This window comes from Monodelphis domestica, chromosome 2, assembly GCF_027887165.1.
Source record: "Monodelphis domestica isolate mMonDom1 chromosome 2, mMonDom1.pri, whole genome shotgun sequence".
NCBI lineage: Eukaryota > Metazoa > Chordata > Mammalia > Didelphimorphia > Didelphidae > Monodelphis > Monodelphis domestica.
The window spans coordinates 249265401-249285955 of record NC_077228.1 but is presented as its reverse complement, the minus strand read 5'-3'; the positions used below and the strand labels follow the sequence as shown (position 1 = coordinate 249285955).

The following is a 20555-nucleotide window of genomic DNA, read 5'->3' as shown; positions in this document are numbered from 1 at the left end:
TGTAAGTGGGAAAAAATATAATGAAAATAAATAAACAAGATGTGGTGGCAAGGTACAAGTTGCCTTATACTCCACACAATAACCCTCTGTGAGTAGAAAACTTCATAAAACTACATTGTATGATCACCCTACAGTGTAAGGACCTTATTCCATGAGGTGCCCAAGTCTTATAGAGTGGTAGCACTCTTTTGCCCACTAAGCATGCACGACTATTGTTCTTTGCTTTAACTACCTTTCATGGACTCTTTCACAGTTGCATCAACAGGAATTCTATTCTTCTTCACCAGTTTCAGAAAACCTGGCCTGAGAGCAATTTTTTCAGGCAGATCATCTACAAGTCGAGCTTTTTTAAACTTCATCTGAGGAGTTGAAATGGACTCCTCCGTAGTTGTGTCTAGAAGACCAAATTAAAATCATCAGTTCTTGAATCTTTTTCTGTTTTTTTTTTGGCAGTGGTTACAAAAAAGTGTTAAAAGATCTTTTAGCAATAATATTTTCAATTAACATGAATTAAGCAAAAAAGTGGGTTGCAGGGTATGAGATAAATTCAAAATAAACAATGAAGAAGGAAAGACAAACCAAAGCAGTTAGGAAAAGTATTAGAAAATGTTATATTTAGCTACTACACAAACATTTCAAGGTCCTAAATCTTTCTCTGATTTAGATTTTTCAGGAAGTGTATTTATTTTTTAGGCCACTTTTTAAACCTCAAGCACTAGGGGGCATCAGACATTGGACTATCTGTTATTATAATTAAAAGTTATAAAATAAAAATTCCATAAGCTTATGCCTTTCATTATTATGTTATTAATTTCTCTGTTAATAATGTTATTAATTAATTCTATTAATTTCAGAAAAAGTATATTTGCAAACTTTTTCAGTCATACCCTGTTGGAAAAATGTTAAATCATCTTGGACTTCCCTGTTCAAACATTTTCAATGTCTCCCTATTGCTTATGGAACAAGCTGAAACCTCTCATCCTAACAGTCTAGATCTACCAACTCTCTCTAATCTAAAGGAGAAGTCTTATCTCCTGCTATTATCTTCATGTTCTTTTACTTCTTTTCAAGCTAGCCTTCCCATTAATTCATTCAACAAGCATTTATTAAGTACTTACTATTTGGAAGATACTGTGTTTGTTGTTGGGAGTTACAAAGACAAAAGTGTAAAAAGGCTTGCCACTGAGAAGCTTATACTCGATTTTATAAACAATGTATACCCAGGTAAACAATTAGAAAAAATATATTAAGTGAACACAAAGTGTTTTGGTAGGAAAGGTGACTATCAACTAGGGTTGTGATGGCAAACCCATATGACACATGTGTCAGCACTGATACCTGTAGCCATTTTCAATGACATGCAACCACATGAGGGTTCAGTGTGCCCAGAAAGCCCTGTGCCTGCAAACCATGGCTGTGGCCATGTTCTGGCCCAGCCCCAGGGTGAAAGGGGGGGCTGCTCAACACGCTGGCCATGGGGGTGGGGTGGGGGAAGTGGTAAGCAGCAAGTGGCATGCTCCAGGTGGCTGGGGCAGATGAGGGTGGGGAGAAGGAGTATGCATGGGGGGTAGGAAGGCTGGCCAGCAGCAGCCTCTACTCTTCCAGAGCCCCCTGGCTGGGGAGGGGAAGGGTGGAGCCAGGTCAGGAAGACTGAGTGTGGCTCCAGCCCAAATGCAATGGAAGAGTGCCTGGAACTGATTACCAGACACTTTTAGCACCCTGAAAAATATAGCAATGGCTTTACTCATAATTTTCCCCTCTACGTACTTTTGTGGGACCTTATTCTCAGCATTAAATAATATCAAAACCAAAAAAGGAAAAAGATTGACAGATGAAGTTAGTAGTGCTTGCTTAGGCTTGAAGTGTACAAAATACCAACCTTCAGTTGAAGATTTAGCCAATGAAATTCAGCAACAAAAAAGTCATAGGCAGGTTAAAGAATTCCCCCTTCCTCTCACTTATCTTAGTTCACGGCACCCCACACAAGTTATATAATATAGAAGCCAACTGACAGATGAACAAAGAAGTCACTAAGCAAGTAAGTTAAATAATTAGTTTTTGGTTTATTAAAATACAGTTATACATTACAATTATACATTTTTATTATTTAAACTGTAAATGTCATGAAATTATGTCTTTTTTTTCCTCAAAGTGACACACCACCCGAGTTATGCTTGTTTTTTTGATGAATTTTGACACACTAAACTCAAAAGGTAGGCACATCACTGAACTAGGGGGATCAGGATAGGCTCCATAATAATTTATCTGAGCCCTGACAGGAAGTAAGGATTCCAAGAGGCAAGGGAAATGCAATCCAAGGAAGGCTTTGAAATCTTTCACAAAGACAGAGAAATAGAAGATGAAATCATATGTGTGTTTGGAGGGTGGTGGTGGCAATGGTTGGAACATAAAGAGATTTGCATAAAGAGATTAGCCTTGAGAGGAAAGCTGAAATAGAAAAATACTATTTGCCTCATAAAAAACAGAATGCCTGAGGACAGATAAGGAATACATTATCATTGTTATATTATCAGTTGAGTGGGAACCAGTTTTCAACTCATCTGCTATTGAACTCTTATCCAAACTATGCTTGCATAATTAGCCTATGCATATTAACTGACACACCCACAAAGAGGGTCACAGCCATTTTCTATACATGTGATATATGTAAAGGGGGGAAGGTATCAAGGGGGGAAATATGTAGAGGTGTGTCAGAATTATTGTGCATCCAATGCCAGTGGGGAAAAGAGGGGAGTTTAGGATCAGAGATAAAAGGATCACTGAAGTGACAGTTGGGGCATGTGCCACTTCTTGTGGTGTTTGTCCATTCTTGCAATTATGCAAAAATGCAAGAATGAAATAAAGCCTTCATATATTATCAAAAGAGGGTTTTGTATTTTATTTATAATAGCCTTGGAAGATAGGTTGGTTTCAGATTGTGAAGGGCTTTAAATTACACACTAATTTATACTGCAGGTAGTTAAGAATTATAGGAGGGTTGTTTCAGTTTTTTTAAAACAACTCCAGTGTTTCACCATCTTCCTTTTTATCTCACATTCCATCCCTATGGTATTCTCATCTTGGAACAGTCCTTTTCCTATAATGAATTCTTCCTGGCATCTCCATTTCAAGGAAGAGCCCAGAACAGTCATCCTTCATTACTTGTCTGACTCTAACCCTGATCCAGATTTTGCCACTGTTACTTTCCTTTCCCCTAATCCCACCCATACCTCTTTGTTCTCAATTTCGGCTTCTTTTTATATATTGTCTTCTCACATTAGATTGCAAACTCCTAGAGAGTAGGAACTGACTTTCTTTTGCTTACATTTGCATGTCTAAAGCTTAGCACAGTGCCTAGCATGTAATAAGTATTTAGTAAATGCTTATTATTGGTGCAATTTGGAGAGATTGGAGGCAGTTAGTTTAGTTAGGATGCAATTTCAATTGTCTAAATAAGGAATAATATGAGAGCCTCAATTAGAGTGTCAGTCATCTGAATAGAAAGGAGGGGAATAATATGAGTATTTGTGAACAAAAAATTGACAAAACTTGGCAATTGACTGGATATGGAGAGGTGATGGAGAGTGAAGAGTTGATAATAATTCATATTTATAATACTCAGTGAATAGAAGAAAGGTTATGTCATCAGTAAAAAAAAATATGCAAGTTAGAAAGACAGATGAGTTAAAAGGATTTCCAGAAAGAGAAAAAATTAAGGGAGGCAAAGAAGGAAGCCCTCATGTACCCAATGGTGGAATTAATGCTTAAAAAGTCGCCAGTATAATAAAAAAGAGATAGTAATCTGAGTAAAGTGATATTCTATAAAACTACCAGCTGGTCTATAACAATTTTTTATAACCACCAAAGTTGGGTTGTAGAATATGATGACAGCTTTTCAGACTAGATGATGATTATTATTCCCATATACCATACTCATCATGCGTCTGTGCCTTTAACCTCTTTGCTTATAAAACGACTTTTCATCTTCTTATCTGTCCAGAAACTACCTTTTTCTGGGGGAGGAGGAATTTAATTAAAGTCCCATAGTTATTTATAAGACATCTTTGATCATTCTAACCCATATTAATCACTTCTTCCTAGTAGTAATTACTAATTTTATAGAATAACAGACCAAGAGCTACTATTATTGCATTTTTCATGCAGGGTTATTTTATTTTGCAATGATTAGATAATTTCTGATGGCACAGACTATTTTGTTTTTGTCCAGAGGATCAGAGTATGGTAAATATAGAGCAAAAAAGGATCTTGTGCATCATCTATCTCAACACCCACTTTTTAGAGAGGAAAGTGAAGGCCAGAAAAGATAGTTAAATGACATGTTCAAGGTCACACTGATAGATGATCTAAATTCTTATACTTGTGGGTTAACTTTTAATTACATAAGGATAGAAGTTGACTGGGAAGGTTCATGGATTTAACTCTAGAGACTGAATTAGATTCATTAAGACTTCAGGGAAATCCAGGGTTCCTTTCCAGACTAATTTAAAATACCTTATATCTGCCATCATCACCAAATGCTTGCCTGGACTTTAGACCAAAAAAAAAAAGCAAAAAATAGGCTAAGTTTACTTTTCTTCCTTAATTTTCTCAACACCTCTTCTCTAACCTGATTACTTCTTCTTTGTTCCACTCAGACCTCATATATGGATATCAGGTAAATATTGATCTGATTGTCTGATTAAATCAATTTACCCTAACATATAGTTTAAGCTTGATTTCCCCAAGAATTAAAATTTCCCACCCTCTGGACACTATAGTAGATGCTCCATTAAGAATTATTGAAGGGGGAAGCTAAGAGATCAGTAGCGTGAAAGCCAGATCTAGAGAGAGAGGATGTCCCAGGTTCAAATCTGGCCTCAGCTATTTCCTCAGTTGTAGGACCCAGGGCAAGTCACTTAATCCCCATTGCCTAGCCCATACCATTCTTCTGACTTGAAACCAATATACATTCAATACAGTTCAATTCAATAACTCTTTAAACAAAAAACAAAACAAAAAAATTTAAAAAACCTCTTACATAAGATGATAGGTAAGTTTTTTTAAAGTTATTGGAATGAATTGAATTCATCCAAATATATTAAAGTGGATTGTTTTATATTTATCCTCAAATCAAAAAATCTAGGCATGGTATGGTTAAATTAGTTTATTCCAAAGTGCAAAGGATCTGTAGTTGATTAAAAAACCCAAGTTAAAAAAACCTTAGAGTTTTCACTGTTAAAGGATTAGACATCCTATTTAAGGCTACCTTAACAGATTTTTTTTATGACTTATTGTACCCACAGACTCATGTTATAAGCCTGGGTAAAATTGAGGGGGCATAGTAAAATGTCAGTGTTTTTGATTGGAGAACACATGGTGAATTAGGGTCCAAGGAAGACATAAGAGAGAAGATGCTTCATTTTCTCAACTGCTTGATCTACATCCAAGAAGATTGTTGTCCAAACCCTGTAAGATCCTGTAATAGGGTCACCCCAAATGTTAGAACAACCTGAAATGGGGACTCGAGCCTCCTATCCTCTTAATTCTCTTATCTACAACAACATGTCCTATGTAATATATATTATATTTATATATATGTATATAGATAATATATATTATCTACTTTGCAAATAGATGGAAGAAACATTTAAGGTAATTTAGTCCAACTTCTACCTAAATCATAAATTCTCTCTCTATCAGTTCTGATTATTGATGCTCTATTTGGCTCTTCATAACCTAGTTTCCTCCTACTTTTCCTGTCTTCTTATACCCTACTCCTCAAAAAATACTTTTCTGTCTGCGACATTTGCCTCCTATCTCTCCTATCTCTCAGCTCCAGGAATTTTCTCTGGCTGCCTGTTATGCCTGGAACAATCGAACTTCTTTACTCTGATTACTGACCTCCCTGACTTCAATTCCCAGTAACAATTCCACCACTTTCAAGAAATCTTACCCCTCTTAATTCCAGTACCTTCCTTCTTTTAATTATTTTCTTCTTGTCCTATATATGTTTGTAATGTTGTATCTCCCATTAGGTTGTATGGTCCTTGAGAGTATGAATTGTCTTCTGCATAATTTTATATTCCCCAGTCCTGAGCAAATGCACATAGTAGGTACTTAATATATTTTCTTGATTGGTCATTTGACTACAGTGATGGGGGAAATTTGCTTCTTGCTGATGTAACTTTTTTAGAATTCTAATGATTAGATATAAGCATATGGGTCTGACTTTTTGCAATTTCCATCTACTCCTAGTTTATTATACTGGAGTTGAGGAGAACAAGTTTAATCTCTATTCTATTTGAATAATTACTTTAAAATTGAATAAACTCATTTAAAGTTTTGGATAAGAAAACCTAGAATCAAGAAAAGAACTTTGCAATTCAAATGAGATAAAGAGCTCTAGAAAAAAATGTCTAACATGAAAATGTTCTTTGTATGAGAGAAGACTTACCTTGTAAAATATGCATGTTGATCAAGTTGGTCCCTTCAGGTCTATTTCTGACCTTGTGTTTTAAATAATCTTCAGTCTGTGTAACATAAATACAGAAAATTCCTATGACAGGCACTTATTAAATCATGCAATTGTACTGTTTGTAACCTTAAAAAAATCTAGGATACTATCAGTAAGGGGAAATTACTTTTATGACCACTCAAATTGGAAACTACAATCAGACTGAGTTTCTCTTGTTTAATTAGATTTCTAGTCTACATCTTTCCATCTTATTCATAAGACTATAATAAGAAACTGTTAAATGTTTTGCTACATAGTCTTAATTACATAGTCTAGTAGTCTTGTAAAAAAAAAAAAGAGTTGGATTAGCTGATTTATAAGATAGGTCCCTTCCTTATATACATCGTTTGGAAATAGAATGAATATAGAACCTCAATTTAGATGATATGGCCATCTCTTTCGCTAAATGTGTGATGTTGGATAAGTAGCTTAACCTTTTTGAGCCTAACTTTATTCATCTGTAAAATGGAATTGAATTTGATTTGTAATTTTGTTACTGTATATGTATATGTATACATGTGTATGTATGTATATAAGACTCATCTTCATCAGTTCAAATTCAACCTCAAACATTAGCTTTGTGACCTTGGGCAAATCAAATAACCTTGTTTGCCTCAGTTTCCTCATCTGTAAAATGAGCTGGGGAAGGAATTGACAAACCTTTCTAATATCTTTGCAAGAAAATCCCAAATGGGGTTATGATGAGATGGACACAACTGAAACAACCAAGAATAGCAAAGTACACATTAAGGCAACTATGTGGCTCAGTGGATAGACCACTGGACCTAGAGTTGGAATGACCTGAGTTCAAACTAGCTTCAGACATTTACTAGCTGTATGATTGTGGGCCAGTCATTTAACCTCTCGTTGCCTGAAGAAGAAAATGGCAAATCAGGATCTTTGCCAAGAAAACTTCATGGACAATATTGGAATACTTTGGTCTGTGGTGTCAGAGTTGGACATAATTGAATGACTGAACAACAAAAATATGTGTGTTATGCCTTATATAATATATGTACATAGGTATATATACATATATGTGTGTGTAAATAGGATTTTTTATAAACTTCCTTTTCCAATAAAGATCTACTCTGAAACTTAAAAATCTTAGAGAGTTGTCTGTACTGATAAGTTAAGTGACTTGACCAGGGGTCACAGACCTACTAATTGATAGATATGGGACCTGAACCCAGATTTTCCTGACTTTGACAATCCCAACTGTATTATTCTCATTGTAAGATGGAAATAATTATATTTGCAAAAGTGATTTTATAGGGTTGTTGAGAGAAAAGTATTTTTCAAACTGTAAAAGTACTATTTGTCTTGTCAGAGTCATAAAGAAAAAATGAAACAAATCAGGATCAAAATAACTATAACTCTTCAAATGATGAGAACACATACTTTCTTAGGATTCCTGGCAAGCAATGTAAAGCAAATAAAATAAACATCAGTGACAAATATGGAAGAAACCATAGAAATCATCTAGTATAACCTTTTTGTAGATAACTGAGATTAAGGTCAGTAAAAATTAGATAACCTATTCAAGGTTGAACAATGAGGTTGTGGCAGAAACTAGAAACTAGATATTTACTCTAAAATAAGTCATTTTCCTCCTGTAATGGATCTGCTTTTCTGTACCTGTTTGTAATATGTATCTTTTTATTTTTATTCTTTGGTACATATAAGCTATATATGTCTTTGCTCAAGTATTCTGTCCAAATAGTCAGGAATAAAATTTGGGGAAGGACAGTGTAAAATTTCATAGCTCCACAATAATTGCAAATATAAAAATTATGTATTCACCAGCAATTTTCTATATCAATGATATCACAAGTCTGATTCAAAATTTTTTCTTAAAACTTTATGAATGTATTATATTCTCTATTGAATTAAAAACTCCCTGAGGGCAGGAAAGAACTATATTATTATTCATTTTTGTATTACTCTAAAACCTAGCACAATGATGTATATATAAACAGATGCATAAAATTATTCATTGAATTAAATTTAATATTTCTGCTGCTGTCAAAGAAGAGGACTGGGCAACATGGTTAATTTGTTTTTAGATGCTTTGTTTTCTTTCCCTAGTCCAATACTCAGAGAAAAATTAATTGTAATAGATTGATTAATTAATACCCCTCTCCCTATTATGCAAATGCTTTTTAAAAAGTTACCTTATCAAATCCTTTTCTTGGCTCTTGGAATATAGTTTGGTTTTGCAATGCTGAAATAAAAACACAATAGAAGGAAGCTTTTACTCAATGTGTTTTATTGCTTAACACACACTACATAATTATATTAAATTAAACTAATAAACAGTTAGAGAAAAAATGTTTGGAAGAGATCACTTTATATAAAGCAATGGAACATAGTGTGAGGTGGAACTTAGGCCTAGAAAGGGGAAAGCATTGAGAGCAGAAAGTGTGTTAGTAACAGGAATAAGGTACACCTTCTGATTTCCTACAGAAATATGAAGACCAAAGGTATTAGGAGAATATTAGAGCAATAGAGAAAAAATATAATGCTCTGATTTGGAGGGAGAAAGAAAATACTGAGGAGATCTATCACCCCATTTGATCTTATTATGATATCCTTTAGTAGCAGAAAAAAAAGGATTACTTCATTTTGTTTGAAGAATTTTAGATTTAAGATATGACATGGCATGGCATGTAGGTGACTATCACAGAATTTTACAGAATATCTACTCAATATAGATTAGAGCTAGTTAGACATCATTTAGATCCAACATTCACATTTTATAAGGGACAATTTAGCTAGTTAGTGTAGAACCCAAGTATCCTTGATCCCAATTTAATGTACTTTCCAAGTCATGACACTATTTGCCGTCATTGAATGATGGTCTGAACACTTTACATTAAATAATTTAATCTCACAATAATAACCTAAATAATTTAAATTCATAATGTTTGGGAAAGGAATAGCTATTTTTATATATGACCATAGACTTAGAACTGGAAGAAACCTCAAGGACCATCTAGTTTATTGATGAGGAAACTGAAGTATAGGGAAATCAAGAGACTTGATCATTCTTATACTGGTAGTAAGTTATAAATATAGGATTTGAACTCAGTTCTTCTGTTTCAAGAGCCAAAGCTCTTTCCAATATATAATACATCCTAAAGAAATAGCAAACCTCAATTCATTCAAAAGCATTCCTTTTTTTCCCTCTTTGTTAATCCAAATATGAAATCCAAATGTGAAATATGTTAATCCAAATATGAAAATGTTACATTGTATATTTGAGCAACTAACCTATGGTAACATTTAAGGTCCAAGAATATACTGAGTTTTCCTTTTGAATTTTCATTTATATTGAGTGGTCTAGTTATGATGATAATGTGGATCCATTTCATTCCCATTATCTGTCCATTTTGCATGAATGTATGTTGATGTTCTCCAGAAGTTCAATATTCAAGACAATATCATTGCTTGGAGTTTTCATGCATTAGCCTCATTCAGCTTTGGAGATGTATAAAACATACTGTTAAAAGATGAACAGGGCTTTCTGGGATTTCAGATAACTTGAAGGATTTGTTGGGAATTCTGGAAGGTGTGATATCATTTATTTTACTTATTTTAAGGAGAAGCATTTGTGGTATTTATGAAATTTATGGTAAATCAAAATCTCCAGGTTTAAAAAAAAATTTGCATTTGCTTTTCCCAACTTTTCTCTGATTTAGGATCAGCAGAGGAGAAGTGGTAGAACCTTTAAAAAAGGGAGAGAGTCATACCAGAAGAGGAGGTTTCAGGAGAACCAGAAAGGGAAAATAGAAAGATTAAGGGGCCAGAAGAGAAAGGGAGAAAAAATAGGAATGAGAGGACTGAGGAGGACAGAAGTTAGGGCAGAAGGGTCAGAGGGCAATGCGAAGTGGAGAATAGGAAGGTGCTAATGCAGATGTCAGAGCATAAAAGTTAAAAACACTAGAGGAAGATAAGACAACAAAGAAGAAAATGAGAGTCCAGAAGAAGCTCCTGAGTATAGGAGGTAAATATCTTGTCAAAAACAAATAAAAATCCTCAAGCTTGTTTTCCCCATTATTCCAACAATACTAGCTTCTTTTCTATTTTAAATTATTGGTCTTGGAATCACCCTCTCCAAAACACATTTTAATCTTCTCATCTCATAAGCCCTCTTCTATAGATTTCTAAAAATATCATACAAATCATATCAATCTGCTTACAGTTTTTTCTTTCTTTAACTGTTAAATAGCTTCTTCATTTACTCTTTCAAAATTACCTGTATTAGTCCAATTAACTCTATATTTGCCATTCCAAGTTGTGCTTTAACATGAAAGTGTTTTTAAAAGTAGTTCTGTATTTCATGACAAATATGTCAATCTTTGTGAGTTTTATTGCATTTTACAAAGTCCCAAATGCATATCTGCATGATTCCATATAATAGTTTAAATGGTGACAATAATACCTATTTTACCTAAAGATGTTCTAAGCATTACATGAGATGAATATGTAAAAGCAGTCTACATCATACAAATGTAAGGCATTTATTATCTCCAGAACATAGCACAAGGCAAGACACCTAGTCAGACCTTTTGATTTCAAATATGTCTAAAAATTATTTTAAAGGTCATTGGAATTTGTGGCTGAAAAGAAATTTAATGATTCCAAAGTAAAAATAGGGAATATAATTTCAACTAAGAACAAATTAGTTTTTTTTTTCTTAGTCCTATCACCTTTCTAAGTATACATTTCATTACTTATAAAACAAGTAGATTGTACAGTGTGATTTAGTGAAAAGGGTCTAGATTTGGAGTCAGAATCTGTAATTGGTCTCTAATCCTGACTCTGCTGCTTACCACCTGTGCCTTCTTTGGGCGTCTGTTTCCTAATCTCTAAGGTTCTTTCTAGCTCTGAAACACTGAGTTTGATTGTAAACTCAATTAGAAACATATTCAATTCATTCTTTCTGAGTCAGGTGAATTATAGGATTATGATAATCTCATAAATGTCATAATAGGATTTTAAAAATCATAAGATCCTGGATTTAGGACTTTAGAGGTTATCTATTCAGTGCTCTCATTTTAAAAAAAGGTCCTCTGACATCAGACCTAGAAGGCAATTTGCCTATTTCCTAGAAGATGTGTTTTCTTTCTATCACTGAACCTCTAATGTTGTAAGTTAACTGTATTTCTCTTTTGCTTTGACTAATTTGAGTCAGTAGTGTTGGAAAATCTTTGCTTTGTTGAGAGGGAAATACATATTTGGCTCAGAAAGATTTGAAGTTGTGCAAAAATCTCATGCTATTGGCTTATAGGAAGTCAGGAAGAAGATTAAATGTTCATATGGGGATGCCATAAAGTAGAGTATCACTCCATTTCCCAGAGACGTAGTATTAGCTGGAGAGACTGATTGAGTTGGGTGATACTGGAGTGAAGACCATTCTACTCATAACCAAGGAAGACTTTACATTTTGGAAAAGTCACTGAGGATGCTGAGTAGTGTTTTTTTTTTTTCTTTCTAATAAACACATATATATTGAGCTAAATAGTCCTGGAATAGCAATTACACAGTTTTAGACTCCAACCTATGCTTTGTCATTTACCTTTGAAGCCACCTTGAACAAGTCAGTTAATCTTATTCTACTCTCAACTTTCCGTCCAAAAATGCTCTTTCACTGATTCTTTGTAAAAAGACAATGGGGATCATAATCTCTTTTCCTCCAAGCTACTTGTCCTTTGGAGAAGTGAAGCTTCTTAGAGAGCTACTGTAGCGAGTGACTTTTCCAGGACCCAAATGGAAGGCTTAGTCTACTGAATAGGATTGGCAAAATTTCCAAAAGTCATTCTGATATCCCCAGGGCATAGTTTCAAGCCAGAGGAATTCATCAGATACCAACATTATTGAAGTGTTTTTAAATTCTTGAAAGAGAGACAATACACACACACACACATACATACCTATCTATGTATGTATATTATACCTATATATATATACATATATATATATATATAATTTCAAAGAATCATTGTGATCATTGATTTCTGTGAAATTTTTTGAAATAATCTAGTGAAAGAAAGATAAACAAGAGTCAAAATCTTTATAGGATTGGAAGGAAGGAACAAGGAACCTGCTTTTACAATTTCTGATATGATAGCAAGAAGAAAGAAGTAGACAGATTGGCCCATTTGTGCAACATTCTGCTCAACAACCAACGGGGTGGGATGGTTGTATGGAAAAGCCAGGTCAAATGAATGTACTGAAAAAAAGGAAGAAAAGACTCTGTACAGGCAATATCTTAAAATTATCATAAAATTGCATTTTGTGCAGGGAAGTGCAGGAATTGCCCAGTTTATTCTTCATGCCATTCAAGCTGAGAGTATCAAAGAATTCAGGAATTTACCAAGGCTTTGCAGTAAATATATGGATTCTGTCTTGGATTAGTCTGCAAAACAAATAAAGTCAGGTCATAGACAGGTCATTGCCAATTGTTAATTCATCTACATTAATCCAGCCATTGGACTAGATTGCTTGTGTACCCAGGGTGATGTTTCTCTACTGGATTCCTTCTCTTTCCACCCTTAGGTTCTATCCTCCTTTGGTCACCTTGAAACCATAACCTCTGCTAACCAGTTCATCTGATGGTGGGAAAAGAGAGCTAGGTTTTTTGTTTGTTTGTTTGTTTGTAATGGGGGAGGAGAGGGAGAATTTTTAAAGATTTTAAGACAGACATTTCTTCCTAAATGCTATTGGGATCAAACAATATTTGGCAGGAAATTTTACAAACGTTAGGCAGCTGTCAGAGAAGGATGGTTGAGGTATTTTGCAGGGAGGATAGCAAAAGGAATACAGTTATTTACTAAATTAAAATATTTATTATCTATGAATATTATTTATTCAACAAATTACTTTCAGGAATAGGGAGGTAAAATGCTGACATAATAGTTATAAGTTACTAACAGGTAAATCCCATCACAGTCAACAAAATAAGAGAGCAGGAAAAATCAGAGGAAACAAAATGTTGGGGGAAAGGTTGTGTGCTTCAATGGAGAAAATGTGAAATGTTAAGTAAAATAAACAAAAACTCTTTGGTTTTGAATGTTGACTGCTTATAAACTATTTCACCTTGATAAAGTTATTTAACTTCTTTGGACCTAGGTTTCCTCTTCTATAAAATAGGATTGTTGAGTTAGATGGTCTCTAAGGCTCTTTCCTTCTATAAATCCCATAACATTTCAATCAGTATGTTAGAAGTTTACACTTTCCTAGGAGAAAAAACCTTAATTGATATTTTATCATATACCTAGCATAACAACTCAGACTAACCTAAGATTAAGAAATAAACTCTAAAATAATGAAATATAGAATTAGAATATCTAATTAATGATTTAAAAAAATCTAGGTCCTGCTGAGTTCTCTTTGTTTTTAATATGTAATATGTATTATATTAAATATATAACACCGTGTATTTAATATAGACTATAAAATATAACAGAATCTACCTATGGATACACCTCTGGGATTTAACTATGATGCAAATTCTGATATAAATTAATTCTTTTGAAAACCTATGGAAATATGAATAGATTCATTTTGGGGACATGATTTTCCAACTTTTAATAATATGTTATATATATTATATATATATATAATTATATATTCATTTTTGAATTGAAAGATTATTTTAGAAATTACATCAGGGAGATAATTCCCACAATAATTTTTAAAACAAGCATAAACAAATTTTTCATGAGTATTTTAAAAAGTTGACTTTTGTTCCTTTGCCTTTTAGTTACCACAAAGCAAGATTCAAATTGCTTTTCTTAAGAAGTTTATTTCCCAAGTTTCTTTTATTGCTTAGGTAATTACAGATCCTATAAGTGTTAAAAGAAAGCCAATTTTTACTCTAATTCAGTATCCTTTCTCAGACTCAGGTAGTTTTATTACATTTATTACATAGGATCAACTTGAGATCTGTGACTTAAGTCTCTTGGGACTATGGATCACTTAGATGGCTTAAAAGACTCTGTAGTCGATCTGTTATACCTCTCCATTATTAAGGTTGTACTTTAATTTGGTGATGGGATGATTTGTTTCATGGTTCAGATTAATTAATGACTAAAGTAAGGAAGCAGTCAAATTTTCAAAAATGAATATTGCATATTCATCATAGATACTCTGGGCATATAAATTAATTTCTATTCAACTCTTCTGGATTAATAGCTAAACAATGTGGATTTTACAGGTAACAGTAGGATACAAGAGAGGATCCTATAATAGTCTATCTGGAAAGACTTTTATACCATGTGAAACTTTTATACCATGGCCTGAAATGAAAACCTTTGGTTTCCTCTCTTGTTCCTTTTTGCTCATTAACCTTTTCCCCAAAATGTTGGCAGAGGAAAGAACATGTGAAACATAAGTCTGATTTTTCTACACGTCAACTCAGAGGTAAAGACTCCCACAGTATTTGCATTTTGGGGTAGAACAGAGGTCTTTTCTGAATTTTTTTGCCTGGGAGCTGTAATAAAACCAGTCTAAGCCTATGTGTTCTTAAAACCACTTATTTAAATGTGTTTTAAAATGTTTTATAGGAAGGAATGCATAATCTTTTGGAAAAATCTCTCAAGGAAGATTATAAAAGTTGAAAGCTGTTAGCGACTTGTTAAAGTATTCACAATTCTAGAAAAGATCCAATTCCATTTTACAGATGCCAAAACTAAGACCTAGTGAAGTTAAATTATTTCCCTAAGGTTGCAAAGCTCAGTATCAGAGTTGGGGACTCAAACCAATCCTGCTTTTGATTTAAATTATAGATAATAGTCATCTAGCTGCCCGAAATACCTAATGGGAAGAACAGTAAAGTGAAAATTTAAGAGTAAAATGTAACATTTTTCCTGTTATCTAATTGTGTGCATGTGATGACATTTATTATTGTTTTGTTTTAGTTTTCTCTGAACCTTTCTTCAAATATGTAGGACAAAATTCAAAGTGGTGGGTCTTATTTCAAGAGCAGACTGTGAAAGAAGACAGTAATAGAAATTACTCTTAAAGTTATGAGAGGACTGTAAGGCTAAACAGTAGGAAGTTTGAGGACTGGTTGCTAAACTAGAAAGATCTTTTCATTCCAGACCTATCTGAAGCCCTAGATCAGTGATGAGGAACCTTTTGGAACTTTTTAGATGCCCAGAGCCATTTTCCAGTCCCCCAGACTGCATGCCAGTGCCTGCCCCCATTATGTGCCATGCCCCACCCCCAATTGAGAGCCCACCCCCTGACTGTGTGCAGGGGCATGGCCACCAAGGATACCAGTATGTACAATTAGAGAAATATATCATCATTCACTTACAGGAGGTGGCAGAGTTCCCAGTGCAATTTCCACACAGTCATATTAAAAGGAAATGGGTCAGTGATCCAACCCTTATCAAAGCACTTATACCTGTGGTCCTAGGGATATTCAAAGTGAAAGGCTGCCCCTAGAACTAGAGTGGATGCAAATTTCCTGAAAGCCTCAGGTAGGTCTTTGAGGCACAGAGAGGACTGGCTGGGGACCAGGGATTTTCTTCTCTTTGAGGGACTAGCTTTAGCTAATGCTAATTGAATTAGGGAATTATATGCCCAAGTAGCTGTGTGCACACAGTTCAAAACCCAGAAGAAGACTACCATCTGTTTCTGGTGAGATAAAGGGTTTGAGCAAGAGACATGAACCCATGTATTCTGCTCTTCCAGTTTTACAATGGTGGGGATAGATAGGATGGCTAAATGGGAACCCTCCCATCAAGGTGTTAACTGGTTTGATCCCTCTGTTTGGGCTGGGGGTGTGATTTCTCCATCCTCCTTTGAAAGATTAGGGTAGATCTGGTTAGCATATTCCCTTAGGGCTTGGTGAATGGGGCTCAGCCCTAGAGTTGCTTAGTAGGGTATTTTAATTAGGGTCAGTGCAATCAGGAGGGCATGGACCCTGTAACTTCTTTGTTTACAAAAGCAGGACTGTTATTTGCTCTAATTACCACAAGGACTTTGTACCTTTTGCAGGGTGATTAGTGTGTCAACTTAAAATCTGGAGACCCCAAGTTTTCCCTTGTCCCATAAGAATTTTCTCTGAGGGAGGTTTCAGACTTAGCCTTAGTCCCTGGGAAAGGACTTTGATACAATGGGAGAAACCACCAGGACAAAAAGGTACTTAACAATTGATTAGGTCTACTAATTCTATCCAAGTAGAGCCATTAACTACCTTAAAGCCTATTATTCAATCTGAAATGGAGAAATCACATACCCAGCCCAGAGGGATCAAACCTTGATGGGAGGTTCCCCATTGAGCCATTTTCTTTGTATCCATTAGAAAGCATCAGCTTCTCCCTGGTAATCCTGTCTTCTCATTTCCTTGTAACCACTGTAATGCCAATCAATCAATACTTCCATATCCTCTGTTCGCCAGGAGGTATATAAGTTCCCCAAGTTCTATGGTGCCTAGGGAGACATCATCTAGTGCAGTGATCCTCCCAGGGATACATTCCCAGAGTCCTCAGGGTGTAGCCCTTTGTGCTGGGCTCTGTGTGGCAGCCGAATATTGAACCTATCCCTTTCTGAATTAAAGACTTGGGTTTTTTCTCTAGAGGAAATGACCGAGCAGATGCTGCTGCAAAACTAGCAGCCATAGAAGGACCGGGATTAATTTTAACATTAACAACCACTGATAATTTAAATTTATCACAATAATGAAAAGGAAGTGGAAAAATGGAAACAAAAATTTAAAGCAAAACAGATTAATGGAGTATGGGTGTCATCTGAAGGAAAACCCCTGCTTCGTAGAAGTTTCTATAACCAAATTTGCCAATCTATTCACAAAAATGGTCATTTTGGCACCCAGGGCATCTTGGACTCTGTCAAGAGAGTATGGATAGCCCCTGGTATAACTACTATAGCCTCTAAAGTGTGTTCAGCCTGCTCTACCTGTCAAGCATATAACCAACATGCATTTCGTGGAAAAGCCTTTGGGGGATGTCCTCTGGCTTATACACCTTTTGAGCATCTACAGATAGATTTCATAATAATGCCAAAGGCTGGACATTATAAATTTTGTCTAGTCATAGTAGATGAAATGACCAGATGGCAGGAAGCATTTCCTGCAGCCTGAGCCACAGTGGCTTTTGTTGCTAAGGTGCTTTAAAAAGAGATTATTCCTCGCTTTGGCCTGCCAGCATATATTGATTCTGATAGGGGAAGTAATTTTATTGATTCTGTCCTAAATCAGTTATATTCTTGCTTGGGGATATCATCCCCAGAGCTCAGGCCAAGTTGAAAGAATGAACAGAGAACTTAAACCTGTGATTGGAAAATTATGCACTGAGACACATTTAAAATGACCTGAAATTCTCCCTCTGCCCCTATTTTATCTTAGAAGCAGGCCTATAGGAGACCTGCACATCTCACCATTTGAAATGCTTTTTGGACATCCACCTATACAAGTTAAGCTTTTCTCCCCTGCATATACATCACTATTAGGGGGAGATACTACTATTGCTTCCCATATACAGGAATTACAGCACAAACTGTGTGAATTCCATGAATCCAGAGCTGCAGTACAAGCTGGACCACCAGGCTTTTCACTTCATGACCTGAACTCAGGAGACAAGGTGTATATTAAGAATTTTCAGAGCACTGGAGCAACTCAGCCTTCCTGGGAAGGGCCATTCCAAATATTGTTAACTACTTCAAAATCTGTAAAGACTGGAGAGAATGACTCTTGGATTCATTGCTCACATATAAAGAGAGCATCTTCTGTTAAGACTGATTGACTGTATCCTATAAACATGCATTGGAGATAATAATCCATTGATAAGTGGATGCTGTTTTTTGAGAACACATTGAATTCCTGATCCCCCCCCCTTATTTTTATTATTGCTTTTCTTTTATTTTGATTAGAATATTTTATTTTCCCCCTTTTTCTCATTTCTGGTACTAAAGGTACATACAATTAATATTATTTTTTCTGCAGTAATATAAGTTTAAATATATATATATATACATATATATATGTATCTATATATATGTATCTATCTATCTATATATATATATATATATATATATATATATATATATATATATATATATATATATATATATATATATATATATATACTTGTTATAATATCAATGCATACCCAAAAGCTTTAAACTGTGGGAACCTGCCATTTATTGATAAAATGTTAAGGGACTGTAATTAATGTTTGTGTCTGATTCTAGGAAATGGGATAAAAAACAAGGAGCACAGACTTAACCAGAATAGTGCCAAAAAGAGCAGACATGTAAAAAACTAGTGTGAGACTCGAGGTTGCAACACTTGACATATGTTAAATCATAGGACTTCCTTGTATCTATACTCTTTGTGAAATACTCAGACAAGTACCAAAGTTTGGCTAGTATCCTGAAGCCCCATATCCCTGAGAATGAGAAAAAAAAAATCAGACCAGGGAATGACACTTCCCTATCAAAATAAAATTCTAGTTCTTTTGCTTCTCATAGTATGGCAACTTCTTGGAGTCTTGGTTGCAAATGGGTAAGTGAAATATTCTGTCCTACATTCTTGTCCTACAGACTTGTGGGATAGAATTTTATTGATCCCTAGTACAAGGACCTATTATGAATTTATTCTTATTTACTCAACATTTTATATACACAGATTTTGATATTTTGATTTTGATTTTGAATTTTTTTTCCCCAAAAGTTTAACTTTCTTCTATTTTTTCTTTATGTTTTTGGTTGTTTTTTTTCTTCTTCTTTTGATAATTGACTCATACACCCCCATAACTCAACATTGCATCCTGAGCTGAACTGGATGTTTCTAAACACCCACTTCAGGGGGGATTATATTGTAATAAAAATCCAAGATTTAAATTTTTGTTTGAGAAAGATCTTCAAGGAAAGAAACTTGCTAACTCCTTAATCCAGAGAATGAACTGTTGCAGAAAGATGCCAGAAAACCTACAGTACATCAAGAAGATCAAGAATGAACTTTGGGTGTGGTTGATTGAACTGAAGTTTGATTGAACATTTATTTGAATGTATGCCAAAAGGGAACTTCCCCCAATTGGTTTTTGTTAAAATGCCCAGCAAACATTGGTTTTGCTGTCTGTCTTTCTTCTATTTCCCTCTTCTATCTAACTATTGTAGTTTCCTTTTAGAAGGTGAAATTTTGTATGCACTTGTAGTTAGAAAATTTGGAGGTGGAGGATGATTATGTTTAGTGATCAATTGAGAAGACTAATATCCAAATAATCATCAGGGGGGATTGTGAACTTTAGATTTACTCCACCCTGCTTAGTCTAACATAACAGGAATGTCTACACCCCTACTTAAGGATTAAGTATTGAGGAGGATGTTCTATGACAGACATGTGCTAGCAAATGACATATCAGAAACAGACCCCTAGGCTGTCCTAAGTCAAACTTAAGCTACCATTGCTATATATGAGATGCAGGAAAGTGATGTAAAAACAGTCTATATATTTCATGTCACTTCCTCTCTCTGGCCTCTTTTCACTGAGAGGTGGCTCTGGTGGCAGCGTGCTGAGCACCTTGGCATCTTGGCGTGGAGGAAGCTGGGTTTCATGGGTTTCATGGTGAGTTTCCTTGATATAATACTGGGAGAAACTTAGTAGCCTAGTTCAGGTGAGGCATCTTCACTGAGCTCTCTCGGAGTTTAGGCTGATTCTTTTCTCCTTTACCTTCCAAACACTATCCTTTTAGGAAAGCCTCTAATCTTCTGAGGAGATCTCTTGGCGGTGGACTTTGAACTCCCCCTGGCACAGGACAGGCAGGAGAAATCCTATAGTCTTTCCCTTTCTCTTCTCCTTAATTCTTTCCCTCTATTTTAATTAAACCACCATAAAATTCCAAACTGATTTGGGTATTTTATTTGGGATATTCTCTGGTGACCAAATTAATTTAGATTAAGTCACAACCCTAAAATTACCTTTACAAACAGAAAAATAATTGCTTCATATTTCAAGTCCTACCAGAGTCCAATTCTACTTATAAATACCCCTGTTAACAAGATAAATTAT

The 20555-nt window shown here is 34.9% G+C and overlaps 1 protein-coding gene across 1 annotated transcript in view; it reads right to left on the bottom strand.

The window, feature by feature from the left end:
* The window catches only part of MYOCD (myocardin), a 132096-nt gene extending 123360 nt beyond the window's left edge, over nt 1-8736 (bottom strand). The window contains 3 exon segments of the mRNA XM_056817458.1: nt 233-394; nt 6455-6530; nt 8689-8736. Of these exon segments, the coding sequence (XP_056673436.1) occupies nt 233-394; nt 6455-6470 (178 nt within the window). The 5' untranslated portion in view covers nt 6471-6530; nt 8689-8736.
* Between the last annotated feature and the right edge of the window lie 11819 nt (nt 8737-20555).